Source organism: Cygnus olor, chromosome 24 (assembly GCF_009769625.2).
Source record: "Cygnus olor isolate bCygOlo1 chromosome 24, bCygOlo1.pri.v2, whole genome shotgun sequence".
Taxonomy (NCBI): domain Eukaryota; kingdom Metazoa; phylum Chordata; class Aves; order Anseriformes; family Anatidae; genus Cygnus; species Cygnus olor.
Window position 1 is genome coordinate 4,379,081 of NC_049192.1, and position 16,304 is coordinate 4,395,384.

Here is a 16,304-nt window from a genome sequence, read left to right on the forward strand (position 1 = left end):
TGCAGCCTCCCCTGGGGGGGCCGAGCACCGTGCTGCTGCTGGGGGGGACACCATCCCCCCCCCCCGTCCCCCTGTGCTGGTGACGGGTGGCCGGAATCCATGGCAGGAGCATCCGTCCCCATCGTGTCCCCATCGCGTCCCCTCGGATGGGGAGCTGGGGACCAGTCCCAGCAGGGTGGAAGGGGCCCAGCACAGACGCCCGCCTGCCGCGAGCCCCCTGCACACCCTGGCTAAGGTCTGCCCATCCCCGTCCCCCCAAACCCCAGGGGGATGCATCCCCCCCCCAGCATCCTGCAAATCTGCGAGGATTTTCCCCCCCAGGAGCATTTCTGCACACCCCAGGACTTCACAGGAGCGCAATCTTCTTCTGAAAGGGGTCCCCCTCCGACAAAACCGCTCCCAGCACCCGTTAAACCTGCCACGATTTCAAACCAGGGGCGTTTTTACAAAGCCCCCCCCGGGGGTTTTGCGGGGACAGGGGTAACCGTGCGGCGGTACGAATGGGCCCGTCCTTCCCACCCCGCGCAGGGACACAGGACGAGCAGCCAGGCGGTACAGGAGATAACTTTATTGAATCCAATGGTGTTAGACAGACGACCGAGAAGAGACATGCCGGTTGGTGCGGGCAGCGTGGGCAGCAGGAGCTGACTTGGTGCAGGGCTGGATTTGTTTCTGTCCTTCGTAACATCCTCAAGCCTTTTCCTGGCTTCCTTTTGGACTTGAAAATTTCTTTAAGTAAAAACAACGAATTGTGGAAAGAGTCCAGATAGTGTTTGTTCCCTCTGATTGTTCCCGCAGCTATGTACAACGTAGGGTTGGGTTCCAACATCAGGTATAAAATGGAGCGAGTTTACAAACTTCGAAGAGGCAAGGAAAAAGCAAAGACAGACAGGCGAGAGCAGTAGAAATCCGGACCAAAATCTTAAAGAGAAATTTAAAAAGTGCTATAAAACCCCTCGGCAGGAATACCATGCAGTTAAGAAACACAAAACCCAGTCAGTTACACAGATCATCTAAAACAGGAATTTGTCCATTTTCGTCTTTTATTTAATTAAAAAAAGGTTGTTGTTTTGTTTTTCTTTTTTAATAGAAAAAAGCTAAAATTGTAAGGTTCAGGCCACCGGGCAGCAGCAGCTCGAGGGGGCAGGAGGGGGAGGCGCCGGCAGCCGCCAGCTCCAGCCCCTCGGGAGGGCTCCTGGCGCTCCGAGGGGCCGCGGGTACCTTTGGGGTGACGGGCACCCTCGGCACGGTGGGCACCCTTAGGGACAACAGGCGCCTTTGGGGGTGACGGGCACCCCTGGGGCTCCGGGGGATGCCTCAGTGCAATGGTCGGCCCCGTTGGGCCAGGCACCGGCAGCCCTGGGGGACGCTCGGTCCCCAGCGCCCCCGATGGCTGCCACGCTTGGGGACGGGGGGGTGCGCGGTGTAAGCCAGGAGGAGCCATCGGGGCCTGTCCCCCTCAGCTGGGGAGCCCCAGGGAGAGCCCCCCCCCACACACACACCATCCTCGGGGCATCGCCCATCCCACAGCGCTGAAACGGGCTGATGCAGGGCTTGGGATTCCTCCTGGTGTACACCAAGGTTTGTCCCTCACCCCAGCACACAGCGGCTGAGGTTATGGGGCAGTGCCAGGCGGGGAAGGATGGGGCAAACCCATGGGAAAGGGGCTGGGGGCACCCAGGTGTATGGCCCCGGGTGAGCCGGTGATGGGGACGGTTGGTTTGATGGTTTGGTGGCTCCGTGGGGGTCAGGAAAGACAGCCCGACCCCGGACACCGTGCAAAGCAGGGGGGATGCATCGACCCCTTACACCACGGGGCTCCTCAGGGCACCCAGGAGGGCACCCAAAGGTGCTTCGTGCCCCGTCCTGCCTCAGGCACCAGAGCCCCGAGGAGGGTGAGTGGGGCTGGAGGGGAGCGCGGATCCCCAGCGCCGGCCTCGAGCGACTGCTGAGCCGGTGTCTTGTACAATCAGAAAAGAAGTCAGCACAGCACAGTTATCACAGAGTACAAAAAAACGGAAAGACGCGCAGGGCCGGGCCCCACCAACTCACGCAGGGCGTTCGACTACAGATCTATTTACAGCGAGAGTCCTTAGCCGACGGCGGCAACACAAGAGAAGGCAAACGAAAAGCCCTAGCGTCCAAGCCAGCGTGGGGAGGGACAGCCCTGTGCGGAGGGGCCGGGCTGGCCGGCCCCGGGGGGGGCCGGGGGGCTGCGAGGTGGCGGCGGGGAGGCTGTCGGACAGACGGAGAAGTGAGCACCATGGGGCGCGTGCGCCGCGGCCCGGATGCGCGGGGCGGCAAGGCGAGGCGCGCCGGGCGAGAGAGCACCAAGGGCAGCGGTGGTGGCCGCCGGCGAGCGGCACCAGGGGGGCCAGGCAGGGCCTGGGAGGAGATGGCCGCCTCGCAGGGTGGCGAGGTGTCCCCAAAGGCCACGCACGAGGAGGGGGTGGGAGCAGGACAGGGTGGACAGCCCGGCCCTGGGGCCACCTCTCCCCGAAAGGGGTCCGAGGAGGGGGGGTCCCAGGCGTCGTGCTCCCCTCGGCCCGGTGGTGGGACCATGGGGAGAGGGAGGGGGCTGCGGAGCCCAGCGGGGCCAGAGGCAGCAGCCCTGGAGCATCCTCAGGGATGTGCAAGTAAAGGGCATGAAGCCAGCGGCCCCGGCTGGGCTGGGCTCACCCCAGTGCCGCCGTCCTGTCCCAGCCCGGCTGGCTTTAGGGACACAGTGAGAGGACACCGCCCCTGGGGCAGGCTGTGACCGTGCCAGCCCCAGCCCCGCCTGCCCCCTTCCCACACGGCGCAGGGATTAAGGCAGTGCGGCGGGAGCAGCGCCTGTGACATTGCACCTTGGGGCCAAGAGGATGCGTGGCCCCAGCTGGGTGTCCCCAGAGCACCGGTGCGGGGTACGGCGAGCCCACGCTGAGCAGGCGCTGCCAGGCCCGAGGGCGCAGGCTGGCACCTGGGGGCCACCAAACCCCAACAGAGCCTGGGGGGGGATCTGGGGGCACGGGGACAACCCTGGGCACAGCCTGCCACCCTGTGCCACCCCGCCAGGCAGCAGGGAGGGGACGGGGGGCAGTCTGTGCCCCCCAGCACAGCGGGGACAGGGCAGCAGCACCCTGCGTGCAGGGGCGGGGATGTCCCTTAGCATCCCGGCCGGGTGGGACACCTCGTCCCCAGGGCCGGACTCTGCCTTGTGCTTTTGGGGAGGGGGGCTGCCAGGCAAGGGGGTGCTCCGGGAGCATCCCGCTGCCACCGGCTGCCAGGTCCCGTCCCAGCCCAGGTGCGAGGCTGCAGGAGGTGGATTCAGGGACTGGAGGTTGTCCAGTGAGCACCAGTTTTGTAACGGAGGTGGTTGGAGTGGTGGAACCGACGGCTGCAAAAGAAAGCAAAAGGAAGGGGAGCTGCTCGCGGGGAAGTGAGGGGCACCGGGCCACGGGCAGGGAGAGAAAAGAACAAGAACAAAAAAGGGACCAAAGCAAAGTCTGGACTCGGCCAAAGAAAAGGGAAGGAAGGGGTGTGTGTGCGGGGGAAATAAAATAAAATAACCAAAGCAGGGTTTATTGGGCTGTCCGGGTCGCAGCGGCTGCCATGCAGGTTAAACAGGGAACGTACAAAGATAGCGGCGGAGCCGCGCTGCTCCTCGCTCAGAGCGAGGCGGGCGCTTCCCCCCGGCAGCGGTCCCTCGGTGCCTGCCCTCGGCCGCGCGCTGGCCGGACAGAGGGACGCGGCCCAGCTCCGGCCCAGGTGGCTCCCGCGGGGTCCCTGCCCCACGCAGGGGCCTTCCTGCGGCTCCGCAGAGCGGGGGCTTGGTCCCAGCGGGTCAGCCCGGCCCCGAAGCCCGAGCGTTTGCAACAGACAGAAAAACCAAGAAGAGAAACCAGGATCCTCCTACTCCCGGCCTGGGGAGGGGAAACGGCACCTCGCGCTCTCCCGCGGGTGAGCCGAGCTTCCCCACGCTCCGCGAAGGACGCGCGGAGCCCCAGTCCTCTCCGCTCGCTCACCAGCCCCAGCCCCGCGCTCCAGGCTACCAGAGGAGAAGGAGAGCAGCCCGGCGGCGGCTCCCCTGCGCCTGGGCCGGCATGTCCGTGCCTCACAGAGTCGACTGCAGGTCGGGATCCACCATAGTCTCGCGGTCCGGAGACTCGATGTAGTTGGCGGCTTCCTGGAGCTTCAGCAGCATGGCCATCTGCGGGGAGAGGCGCGTGGCACCCAGCCCGACGGGGACAGGGGGTCCTTGGCAAGGACCACCCAACCCTCCTTGCCCTCCCAAACCGACCACACCCTAAGAAACTCTCCTAGAGGGGAGAGGAATGCCCAGAGATGTTGCAAATCCTTCCCCGTCACCAGGATCTGGACTCAAGGGATGCTTAAAGCTCTGCGTGCCGAAGCACCGGGGCCTGTCCCCCTGCACTGCAGCAGCTGGCAGCACCTGGGGTTGCCCGCTGTCCTCTGGCAGCCTCTCCCCATGACACACACGTGTGTGAGCCCCCTTCGTGTGTGCCTGCGTGGGGCTGGGATGGCTCCTGGAGCACGGGGCCATGCCTGCTCGCCAGCACTGCGCTGTGCCTCGCGGCGCAGCATTCCCCCTGGGGCCACCACCCAAGGCCCGCTGCTCCTCCCAGGAGCACAGAAGGTTTCTGCCTCACAAGTTGGGGTTTTTACACCAAAAAGTAACCGGGAAAGCAATGCACAGCCCCGTCCTGTTCTCCTCCAACCAGCGCCACCCAGCCCCTTCCCGGCACAGCGCGGCATACCAGGGGGGTCCGCGTCCAGGGAGCTGGGCGTCGTGTCCTTGACGGTGCGCTCCTCGGGAGGGGACACGGTGCTGTGGGGCCCGATGGTGGGCGGGGGCAGGTGGTACAGCTTGGACTGGTCCTGCTGCGCTGACGGCCAGGGCAGGGTGTCCCGCACCCACTCCACGGGGTCCTCCCAGGCCGCCTTCTGCCCGTGGACCTGCGGGCAGGGAGCGAGCGTCAGCCGCGGCTTCAGCACGCGCCAAAACTGGCAGCGATCAGGGTAGGGAGCAACAGGGGCGTCACCTGCACCCCAAACCCCTGCGCCTCCCCTCTCCCCACCCTGTTGTCTGCTGAGACAGGGCGTCCCCAAGTGCCACCAGTTCCAGGCCGAGCCCTGCTTTGTGTCCCCGTCTGCCAGGTAGCGCTGGGTACCTTGAGCCCATCTTTCGCTCCCTCCTGCAGGTAGGGGATGATGGAGTTATTCCACAGGTCGATGAACCAAGTCCGGAAATCCTCAATTCCAATGGGGCAGGACAGGAAGAAGCAGGGACCTGCAGAGGAAGGCAGAGAGCAAAGATGGGTACTGGGTGCCCCAGCTCCAGCCCCCAGCCCCATGCCAGCCCAGTGGGGAGGCCGCACAGGAGACCCCCGTGGGCTTCACCCATCCTGGGAGCAGCGCCTGGGCAGTACCTGCCCAACAAACACGGGCAGAAAGTAAGATCCCAGGCCAGGAATGGGGCTGCAAAGGTCAACCCAGCCCCAAAAGCGTGTGAGGCAATGCTACACCTGCCTGGGAAAACACAGCAAAACCGCACCCGAGGAAGGGTGCCAATAAGACCGGCAACCTTGATCTAAACCACAGTGACAGCTCCCACAGGGCAGGGGGACAAACGCCACCCAAATGAGCAACGTTTGTGCCCATCACCTCCCAGCTTCTGGTTGTGTGGGGCTGGGGGACACGAGGCAGCGTCTTGGCTCCTCAGGCTCCTTCGGGACAGTTTTGCCCCAGTCCCATGGGGGCTCCCGCGGCTCCCGGCAGCGCGAGGCAGAAGAGGGAGGCCAGGCCGTACCGATGAGGAAGTCGGAGGTGCTGTGTTTCTCCAGGAAGGTGTGCAAGTGGTACCAGAGCTTGGGCACCCAGTCCAGCACGCGCAGCAGCTCCTCCTTGTTGGCGTTGACGTCCGTGTCCGACTCCAGCAGCTTCCGCCGCAGGTAGCGCACCAGGAAGCCGTTGGCTGGCTCCACGTTGTTGGAGAAGGTCAGCATCCTGGCGGGAGACCCGAGCGCTCAGGGCTGGGTCTCTCCACAAGAAGCCCAACTCCCTGGCACCCTCCCCAGGGTCCCTGCACCTTTAGGGGACCTCCTAGCACCCCTACGCTGCCTGTGCCCAGGGCTGGGGACTTCAGACCCTTGTGGGACGGCAGGGACAGGCCCGGGGCTCGGTCCTCATCAGGGTCCCCAGTCACAGCATGTGTCCCTGGGACTGCCCGGCAGCAAGAGCGATGCCCCCTGGCCTCCCCAGCCCCACAGGGACGCTTGCCAGAGATGATCCATACCTAAAGCTGAGGTGGAGGCCGTGGTTCGGAGTCATCTTCACGGGCTGGTTGGTGGTCCCAATGATGTAGGGGCTGAGGGAGAGATGGAGAGAGACAGGAACCATGAGGAAAAGCATCCTGCATCGCTCCCACCCGCAGCAGAGCCGGTCTGAGCACAGCGAACACACAGGGCCGTGCAGCCAACTCTCCAGGAGCCCCGGGGATCGCGCTGAGAGCAGCGGGGAGCGTGTGCGTGCCCAGGAGGCCGTGCCGGAGGGGGACACCACGGGGCTCTCACCATTTGTGGTACTTGCAGGTGAGCGCGCCGTTGACGAGCTCGCTGATGGAGCCCGCCTCGCTGAGATCATCCAGGAGGATCACCAGCGGCACGTCTGCCGTGCCCGTCTCCCGGTCGATCTGGTTGGCCAGGTTGGAGAGGTACAGCTGCAGGTCCTGCAACCAACGGAGCTGGGCGTCACGCGTGGGACCACGGCGTCAGCACCAGTACCACCGGGGACGGTCTCAGCTGCTGCGCGCCCTCACCTTGCAGGACTGCTGGTGCATGTTGAAGGTGCTGACGATGCCCTCGGTGACGTCCCGGCCCGAGCGCTCCACCAGGTACTCGGCCAGGCGGTTGGTCAGGTAAGTCTTGCCCGTGCCGCTGGGTCCCGAGAGGATGAGCCGCCGGTGCTTCAGCAGGAGGCTGATGTAATGCTGCATCATGGGCTTGGGGATGAGCGTCTCGAACACCAGGCTGTCCACGCACTTCTCCTTCAAGCCTGCAGGCAGGGGAGGGCTGAGGGTCCCGCTCGTGCCCCGTGCCACCACGAGACAGAGGGAGGACAGGACAGCAACGGAGCCCAGCCGGCGGCCTCTCTGCCCACTGACCTTTGAGCGTCACCACGATGCTGGTCATGCCCCGGCGGCACAGCGGCAGCTCCGGCGGCTCCGTGTCCAGGACCCGCTTGATGTGGCTGATGCTGTAGCCATAGACAGACTCGGTGCTGAGCCCCAGCGTGGAGGCAGGATCCATCTTGGTGATGTAATCCTGCGGGGACAAGGAGTGGGCTGTCAGGAGGCAAACAGTGCTCAGCAGCTGCATGAGCTCCTGGTAAGGACCAGGCCAGGGAGCGTCAGGAAAAGGGGAACAGTGACAAAGATGTTCTCAAAAGAGATGTCAGGATGCTCCTACCTTGAAGACCTGGCAGACAGCCTCATCCAGCATCTTCCAGTCCACCTTCCCGCTCACCTTGGTCCAGCCCAGGAAAAACTCCTGTTGCTTGAGGTCCTAGGAGCAGAGGTGTGCAGAGTGGGAGCACTGCATCCAGCCCCAGAGACACATCCCCTGCCCCTCATCCAGGACCACGGTGCTGGGGCACGTCGGGCTCCCCACGCTTACCCCCTTGATGATGTGCTGGGGCGGCATGCGCACCACGATCCTCAGCGTCAGCTCGTCTTTCTGGGTGCCGGCACTGACAGCATCCATGGGGGACACATCTGGGGACGGAGCAGAGTCAGGCTGTGCCAGCAGGGTGAGCAGAGCCGCGGGGCCTGACCATGCCCAGTCTGAGCTGATCGGGACACAGGCAGCACAGCAGGTCCCCGTGCACAGCCGTCTCCCAGTGCAGGGCAGCACGCTCCCACCGTCTGTGCTGGGCACCCCCACACACGTCCGTGTCCCTCCCTGTCACCCCTACCTGTGTCCGCCAGGCTGGGGCTGAAGGCATGGCCGAGGGCGAGGCCCAGCGAGCGCCGCGGCGAAGAGGAGGCCGAAGTGCTCGTGACGTGGCCGGGAAGGGATCCCGGCACTGCCGAGGGCCCCGGAGCCACTTTGAGCCGGTCGTTCTCGGCCTTCAGGAGATCCACCTCCAGCTGGGGGAGAACCGCGGGGCGGCCCAGGGTGAGCAGCTGGATGCCGGCAGCATCCCAGAGCCAGCCCGGGGCTGCGGCACGGCTCCGGGGACACGAGGACCACAGGCCCTGAGGTGCAGCTGCCCTCACCTGCATGTTGTGCATGGTCTCCCGCAGCTGCTCCAGCTGGTGGGCCGAGTTGAGGGCCTCCAAGCGGATGTCCGTCAGCTTCATCTCCTTCTCCCACAGCTCTGACCGCAGCTCCGACACCTCCTTCTTCTCCGGCTCGCCCTCGCTGTGGGCCTGGAAGAGCCTGTGCCGGGGAGAGAGCGCGGCGTGCTCAGGGCTGGGGCAGGCACCCCGAGACCTCTGCACCCAACCTTCCCTGCCCCACGTACTCAGCCGTGTCGATGCCCACGGAGGAGGACGTGGAGGACTTGATGGAGGGCGAGGCGGTCTCCGTGGAGCCGTGCTGCAGCTTGGGGGAGGACGGGGCAGACGAGTCCGGCGTGGCAATCTCCTCGATGTCCGAGTAGGACGAGGCCGACTTGGGCCCCTTCTTGATGCTGAAGGCCTTGTTGAAGGAGCTTCGCAGCTACAGGAGACAAAAATGCTCGTTACGGACAGGCAGACAGCGCAGCCTCGCAAACACAGGCCTGGCCCAGGCCCCACAGACGGTCTGAGCCGGGACCAGCAGCACCATAACCATCGCTGAGGCACCCGTGGCTCCCCACCACCACCCCAGGAGGCATCGCTGTGACCCCACACCAACTGGCCCCACTAAGCAGGACCCGTGTCCTGGCCAGGCTCCCCCCAGAACTGCTCCCAAGCCAGCACCCACACGGGGCACTGGGGGACCGCACCAGCACTCTGCTCCATCGGGAAGGGGCGACTCCATCCTCGCGGTCACCCCACCGCAACCACCCCAGCGAGCAGGGCTTTGGGAACAGAGCTGGGGGCCTGGGGACGCACCCCAAGGCTCTCCTCTCCGTCCTTCTGGAGGGGTAGGGGGCCAAACGGCCTGCTGGAAGGGTGCGGGGGCTTGGCAGGCGTCCCGGCCGGGCATGCAGCATGCACACAGCGCACAGCACACACACAGCAGCAGGCGGGCGAGCGTGAGGCCGGCGAGAGCTGACGGACACCGCACAGGGGCCAAACAGGGCCTGGGTCCTGCTTACGCAGCTCCACCGCCAGGACTCTGGAGCTCACGGCACGTCCCCTGGAGCGCCCAGGTCTGCTCCAAGGGGAGGCGGGGGGAAAAGAGGATGGAGAGCAGGCAGGATCTGGCCCACCTCCCACAGGCACTGCTGGGCAGGCTGGGCTGGGGCGTCCCCCAAAAGTGAAAATACCGCATTTCAGTTAAAAAAAAAAAAAAAGAAAAATAAATAATAAAAAAAAGAACAAGCTGAGCATCCGGCTCTGCTGACAGCAGGAGAGCAGGGGAGCATTGGGACCTGCATGGGTCCCAAAGGGGACAGTGACTCAGCCCCATTGGCAGCTCTGGGGCCACCCCAGATGGGTGCCCAGCGTGGCAGCACCGCGCCATGGTGCCACAGGCCAGGCTGCAGCGGGGTCCCTGTCCCCTGTGTGGGGCTGCCCTCAGGTCTGGCTACGAGTCAGGAAAACACCTGCTTGCCCTAGGCAAGAATGGGGGAAAAATCCATTCATGGGACCAGTCCCCATCCATGGGTCCGGTCCCCATCAGAGCCCTCTCTGCTGCCCAGGTGGTTCAGCCCCTCCGCACGGGTGCGTGTTTTGACCCTGACACCAAAAGGAAGCAGCCAAGGCGTGCGTGGCACAGGGCCCCGGGGCGGCCGTGCTAGGGATCAGTGCCAGTGGGACGGATGGGATGGTTTGGGTCACGAGCGCCGTGCCGTGAAATGGAGCAAGCGCCCTGGGCAGGCACGGCATGGGGTGGAGAGGACGGTGTAGGACTTACCTCATACACCTGGAAAAAAAGGGTTGAGGTCAGCATAGGGGGAAGAGAAACAGAACAAAGCAAGACTTAATCACGCGTCCAGCTCGGGGCTGCCTGGCCGGGTGTTTGCAGAGCCCCAGGCCCGCACCCCGTGCTGCCAGCGCCTGCGGGGGCTGAAGGGAGACGCGTGGGAGACACCACAAGGGAGCAGGCGTGCGGGACAAGGGCTGGAAAACTCCCAGGGGAGCTGGGGAAGTCCTGGCCCCAGTCAGCACAAGACAAATCCAGGGTGGCCGCACACTCCTCGGCAGCGCTGTCCCCAGGGGACAGAGGGAACCAAGACCGTGAGGCCAAGACGGACCAAGCGGGGCTGGCTCATGGGGGCTGAGCCCGGCCAGACCCTGCCAGCGGCTCCCCACGCCCCCTCCTCCTGCCAACGGCCTGCCCAACCCACCCAGCTCTTCTTCTTCTTCTTCTTGGCGTCTGCGTCCTTGCTGCTGCCGATGCTGGAGTGGCTGGTGATGCTGTTGAGGCTGGAGATGCTGTCGGAGGAGTTCTGCCGCTTGATGCGCAGCTCTGGGGCCAGCGAGAGAAGCCAGGGAGTGGGGAGAGACCGGGAACGGAGCGATCAGCAAACTGTGCCCGTCCCAGTGCCACAGCCCCCCGCGAGCTCCTCCCAGCCCACCCTGCGATCCCTCCCTTCTCCCCTGGGCCCAGCCGAACCCCGCAGCTGTCAGAGCCTCCTGGTAAGGAGGATCCCGGGGGAACGAAGCCAAGATCAGCAGCCAGAAACACAGAAGTGGCAAAGAGCCCGACGAGGAGATGCCTGGGGGAGGACAAACATCCCATCCCCTACGCACCAGCACCGAGACGTGCCGTGCTGACAGCCCTGGCTGTGTGCAACCCAGGTTTCGGATGCTCAGGGGTCCCAGGCAGGGAAGAGCTGCGGCCCCAAACCCCAAACCCCTTGCAAGAGCCAGGGATGCCCCAGGGCCCTGTGTCAGCCCCGAGCAGGATTCAGGCAGGGCTGCAAACCCCGCAGCGGGGACTGATGAGTTCGTTGCTCCCCGGGGCCCGGCAGAAGGGCTGCAGCACCGTGCCGTACCTTTGGGCGCGACTTCGGTGCCATTCAGAGCGCCCTGGATCACGGCTTGGGCCTCCGAGTTCTTCTTCTTGAGGAAGTCGATGGTCTCCCGCAGGTCCAGCAGCTCCGTGTCCTGCAGGAGCAGAGCCGGGAGCCGTGGAGCGTGTCCCGATGGTGCGGGGGACATGCCGAGAGCTCCCGGGGGCACCCTCGGGTCCACCCCACGTATCCCCCAGCCCCGCGAGCACTCTCCCGGTGCCTCCCCACGGCACCCACCTTCTCCTCAGCAGTCTCGGCCAGGTGCCGCAGGCGGGACGTCATGCTCACCAGGCTCTGCTCAAAAGCTGCCACCAGGTTGGCCTGGGAGAGATGGAGAGATGGGTGAGCACCCGCAGCCCCAAGCCCGTCAGCACGGGACGCAGAGCTTGGAGAGGGGATTTCTCCTGGGGTGGGAGAGCCAGCGCCAGGGAGAGAGGTGGAGCCCAGAGCAGGGACCACCGCAGGCTGGCCTCGGGGTGCTCCCGAGGGAACCTGACTCTCCTGCGGGTGCGCACCAGCCCCACGCGTCCCCCGTGGGATCCCGCAGGGACTCACGTTAGCAGACAGCTGGGACGTCAGGGTGGCCACCTTCTCCTGCGAGGACTCCAGCTCGCGGCGCAGCTTGCGGATTTGCTGCGGGAAGGGAACAAAGGGGGTGAGAGGGGTCGGGCGCTCGCCCCGGCTGCGGCGGCAAGGTGGGGACCAGGCGGCAGCGATGGGCACGGGCTCACCTCGGACTGCATCTTCTCCTCAGCCTGGCAGCGCGAGGGCAGAGAGAGACAGACAGAGGCGGGCAGTCAGGAGGGTAGCGAGGCACGGCCAGGCTCAGCGCGGGGCGGAGGACATGCACAGAGCCCCCCCCCCCCGCACAGCTCAGCGCCCCCGTTCCCACCCGGGCCCCCCCAACCCGCAGCCATGCACGAGGCGGTGCAGCCCGGCGGCGGCTCTTACGGACGAGTAGGTGGAGGACGCGCTGGAGGCCAGGGACAGCACCGATCCGTGAACTGCAACAGAATAAAACCCGTCAGGAAGCTGAGCGCTCCTGGGGCCACAGGGGCTCTGCGGGGACCCGGGGGAGGCGGACACAGGGACGGTGGCTGCAGGGCACTGCTCACTCCTCGGCACTCAGCCGGCAGCCTCCGCGTCTTGGCAGGGCTGCGTGGGGAGCACCCTCGGCTCTGCCCGAGCCTGGGGCTCTGCCACCCTGCCTGGGTCCCCTGTCCCTGGTGCCAAGGACACCGGGCACCGCTGGACACCCACCACGGCTCAAACCTGCCCACCAGCACCTGCGCGGGTCAGGAGGTCCACACGGGGCCGATGCCAGCGCAAAGGAGGTTGCCCCCCACAGCACTGATGTTGAGCCCCTCCAGCAGTGCCCAGAAATAGGGACGAGGATCCGGGGAGCCTCGCCGCCCCCCAGGGAGCCCCCTCAGCCCGGGCACGCTCTCACCGTCGTCCACAGGGTCCCGGAAAGAGCCCGAGCGGATCATGCCCTTGGGTTTGTCTGCCAGGGAGAGGGTGCTGCCCATCTGGGAGGTGCTGTACAGCTCAAAGGTGGAGTCGTGGGTGGGGATGCTGTTGGAGCGGGTGATCCGCGGGGTGGTGGCGGCAGTGGGGCTCACTGCAAGGAGAAGGAGGGGGAGAGGCAGGGTCAGAGCGGCACCGGCACGCAGCCGGGCCTGGGGATCGGGGTGGGGGGAAGAGGGGCTGGGAGTGGTCCGTGGAAGGCAGGATGGGGAAAGGAAGCAGGGATCGCGGTCCCAAAGCAGAGGCACGGGAGGAAAGCTAAAAAGCAGGTTTACACAGGGACCTGGACACCTGCACCCGAGGCAATGTCTTCTGGTGAGCACAGAGCTGAGAAAGAAATCCGTCACCCTGGGGCAAAGCTTGTGTCACCGTGCAGGAGCCCATCACCTCCGGGAGCAAGGGGGAAGCACCCCATCACCTTCTGCCAGCCCCAACCCCTCTGCCTGAGTCCCCAAACCCTCCAGGAACGTGTAGGACCCAGGAAGAACAGGGCAGGGCTTCACTTTGCTCTCTGGGCACCCCCAGAGGAGAGGAGAACTGCGGGCAGAGACCCAGTGGTGGGTTGGAGGCCCTGAAGCAGAGGTGATGTGCGTCCCCGGTCCCCCAGCCACGACCCAGCACCTTGGTGGGGCCAAAGGCACCGGATGCTGGGAACTGGGGCTGCTGGGGGTGTCGAGGAGAAAACCATCGACCCAGAGGCAGCCAGAGCCTCTGGAACAGAGCGATGGCCCAGCAGAGAGCCCAGGTGCTGGGGGACTGGGGGACCCAGGCTGGGACAAGCGGGACGGGGCTGGGGAGGGGGGCACTGACCGATGCTGGTGAGCGGGCCCTTCCCCACCAGCGCCATGGGCAGGGCGGGGGGCGAGGGCAGCTCCGTCTGGTCGTCCGACTCGGGGAGCCCGCCGATGGTGTGCGAGTGGCGCCGCTCCTTGGCCTCCTCCTGGGAGTGGAGCTGGTACCTGGAGCGGAGCAGAGAGCAGCACGGTGAGGTGGCGTGGGCACCGGCCCCCATCCTGCCCGCCCGCCCCGCGGCACGGCCCAGTGGGGGCTCAGCACCCCCAGCGCAGGGGGCGCTGCCAGCCCCACGCCCCAGGTGCCCCACACACACCCGTCCTCCCTCCCCAGCAACGTTCAAAAGCCATTTGGGCCTTTTTACCTCAGCCCTTTCTTGGGCAGCGTGTTCCTGTCGCGGTTGGAGCTGGAAGGGAAGGGAAGGGAAGATCAGCCACCTCCTGCACGGAGGGGAGGTGCCACAGCGCACCTAGGGGCTGAGCGACGGGATGGGGACGAGGCAGATTTTCCCCAAATATGAGCCTCGGAAGCAGGCAAAGGCCACGGTAGGATGGTGAGGAGGGGGCTCAGCCCACAGAGGTGCCCAGCAGCCCATCGCCCACCCTCAGGCCGTACCTGTCCAGATGAGCGAGCCGGGGGCTGCCGCTCCAGCCCAGCTCACCCGCCTCCTCCTCCTCCTCCTCCGCGCTGGCAGGGGGGACAGCAGCAGGGGTGGGGGCGGCGGTGCTGCCCCCCGAAAAGGCACTGGGCAGGCTCATGGGCATCTGCAGGGACTCCATGCTGCGGTGCAGGCCTGAGAGCTTGGGGTACATCCTGCCTTCCTTGGGGACGCTGAAGCCGCCCATGAGCTCCAGGCCCTGGGAGAAGCTGGCCGAGTTGATGTTGAGGATGGGGGCAGGACTGGGGCTGAAGCAGGGCGTCAGGTGCCCGCCGGTTGGGTGCAGGTCCTGGAGCTTGGCAGCGTGCGGGGGGTGCAGCTCGCTGGAGGAGGGCAAGTCCAGGCTGTTTGAGTTGACCTTGTCCAAGTTGGCCAGCGAGGGAGGCTTCACGTACGTCTTGGCAGCCGCTCTGGGGGAGAAAACGGATGAGGATGGCGGTGAGACCGCGCGCCGGGCACGGCTCGGTGCTGGGCACGGCCACACCAGGCTCCTGCTGCCTTCCGAGCAGGGAGGTTCATACCTGAGAGGCGTGGGGGGCAGCTCAGCCACCTTGGCCGCCGGTGGGAGGTTGGCCTGGGCTTTCGGGGTGCTCTCGGGTGAGCCGATGCTCTTCAGCGTCACGCACTCGGAGTCCAGCGCTACCGCCTTGGCCTTGGCCTTCTCCTTCTCCCGGTCCGTCTGGTTCACGGGGGCCGGCGCGCCACGGCCGGCGCCGATCTTGGACGGCTCCTTGAGCCGCGACACCGAGATGCTGCCCTGCTTGGTGCTGAGCAGGCTGGGATCGATGCTGCTGCTGACGGGCCGGTTGGCGCCGCGGCCGCCCGTCACGCTCATGGAGCTGGACTTGGCCGGCCGGGGCAGGCTGCGATACTGGATGTTGGAGCGAGCCCCTGGGGCCAGGAAGCCGGGCTCGGCCGCGTTGGAGACATCCAGGCTTGTTTTCCTCCCGCTGACCGGCTTGACGGGGATGCCGGAGCTCTTCTGGATCTTGCCGAGCGTGGCCGAGCCCCCAGCTTGCATGACGGTGGCGGTGCCAGTGGCAGGAGCCGGCTTCTTATAGCCGAAGGAGCTGGAGGCCGAGGGGCGCGTGAGGCCTGACGGGGGCTTCTTGGCATCACCGATGCGGTCGCGGCCGGCGTCGGAGGAGGAGCGCTGCAGGCCTGTGTTCTTCACGGACAGTTTGCTCTTGTCGGTGGCTTTGGTCTCAGGTTTGCCTGGCAGGGAGGGAAGGAGGGGTTAAAAACCCAGGAGCAGCGGGGAGGGTTTGGGGGACGGGATATTTGGGTGCAGAACAGCTCACATCTGCCAGCAGCTTTGGAGATGAAGAAGCAGAGATGTGATGTAGAGGAAGAGGACAGGACACGCCACCGCCCGTAAGCCAGGATCCGCCCCCCCCAGCCCCGCGGGGTGTCCCACAGCCAGCCCACGGCTGATGTGCGCAGGGAAGGCACACGAAGATACCCAGAATCAGCCCCTGCCCAAACCGGCCTCACCTGCCACTTTGAGGGTGCTCTGGGCCGTGTGGGTGATAGGAGAGGTCACTGCCACCGGAGGGGTCTTGCCCTTCTTGAGGGAGCCCGGGGTGCCCAGGCTGACCGGCTTCTTCAGCTCGCCGCCCTTGGACCCCTCCTCGCAGCTCTCCGAGGGCTCCCGCCGCCACTTGGAGGAGCCGTGCTCCATCTTGAGGCTGCTGCTGTCGTAGTCCAGCTTCTTCGTCGCCTTGTCCTCGGCCTCGCCGTACCAGCTCAGCCCGCTCTCTGCCAGCGAGCGCTTCTCTGAGTCCGTGCGCAGCTGTGGGACGAGAGGAGTCAGGGGCAAAACCGGCACCCACCCCAGCCCCAGCGAGTGCCAGGGCACCGGACACCCATGGGTGCTCCCAGCCCCACCGAATCGCGGCCCCGTGGCACGTGCCATGCCTCGGGCAACCCCCCCTGCCCACCCTGCCGCGGGGCGGCACCGCGGGCACCTACCGCTATGGCCGAGTTCCTGCGCGAGGCCGTGGGGGTGGAGGGCAGGGAGTTGAGCGAGGAGCTGGCGTTGAACTCCTCCGAGCTGAGGTTGTCAGAGGCATCGCTGAGGCCGCTGCTGATGGAGCTGCTTTCATCCCAGCTGCAACAGCAAAGCCAGCGTGAGGCCCCCTGCCCAGCCATCCCCTGCCGC

The 16,304-nt window shown here is 65.9% G+C and overlaps 1 protein-coding gene across 14 annotated transcripts in view; it reads right to left on the reverse strand.

Annotated features, from left to right (window-relative positions):
* Positions 1-548: 548 nt before the first annotated feature.
* NAV1 (neuron navigator 1) overlaps positions 549-16,304 on the reverse strand; it is a 67,023-nt gene continuing 51,267 nt past the window's right edge. For 7 of the 14 annotated variants that reach the window (XM_040535498.1, XM_040535493.1, XM_040535492.1 and 4 more), the window contains 27 exons: positions 16,115-16,253; positions 15,638-15,935; positions 14,665-15,358; positions 14,101-14,553; positions 13,850-13,891; positions 13,504-13,652; positions 12,617-12,787; positions 12,118-12,170; positions 11,898-11,921; positions 11,722-11,799; positions 11,404-11,487; positions 11,149-11,260; positions 10,498-10,619; positions 10,065-10,073; positions 8,524-8,720; positions 8,276-8,438; positions 7,972-8,146; positions 7,674-7,771; positions 7,467-7,562; positions 7,163-7,322; positions 6,818-7,053; positions 6,573-6,742; positions 6,296-6,367; positions 5,810-6,006; positions 5,172-5,290; positions 4,758-4,956; positions 549-4,189 (listed from right to left, as the gene is read on the reverse strand). In XM_040535498.1, coding sequence (XP_040391432.1) covers positions 3,648-4,189; positions 4,758-4,956; positions 5,172-5,290; positions 5,810-6,006; positions 6,296-6,367; positions 6,573-6,742; positions 6,818-7,053; positions 7,163-7,322; positions 7,467-7,562; positions 7,674-7,771; positions 7,972-8,146; positions 8,276-8,438; positions 8,524-8,720; positions 10,065-10,073; positions 10,498-10,619; positions 11,149-11,260; positions 11,404-11,487; positions 11,722-11,799; positions 11,898-11,921; positions 12,118-12,170; positions 12,617-12,787; positions 13,504-13,652; positions 13,850-13,891; positions 14,101-14,553; positions 14,665-15,358; positions 15,638-15,935; positions 16,115-16,253 — 4,852 coding nt within the window. In that variant the 3' untranslated portion in view covers positions 549-3,647. Of the gene's footprint in view, positions 4,190-4,743; positions 4,957-5,171; positions 5,291-5,809; positions 6,007-6,295; positions 6,368-6,572; positions 6,743-6,817; positions 7,054-7,162; positions 7,323-7,466; positions 7,563-7,673; positions 7,772-7,971; positions 8,147-8,275; positions 8,439-8,523; positions 8,721-10,064; positions 10,074-10,497; positions 10,620-11,148; positions 11,261-11,403; positions 11,488-11,721; positions 11,800-11,897; positions 11,922-12,117; positions 12,171-12,616; positions 12,788-13,503; positions 13,653-13,849; positions 13,892-14,100; positions 14,554-14,664; positions 15,359-15,637; positions 15,936-16,114; positions 16,254-16,304 lie in introns of all 14 variants that reach the window. The other 7 variants (XM_040535491.1, XM_040535501.1, XM_040535495.1 and 4 more) reach the window with 7 other exon arrangements.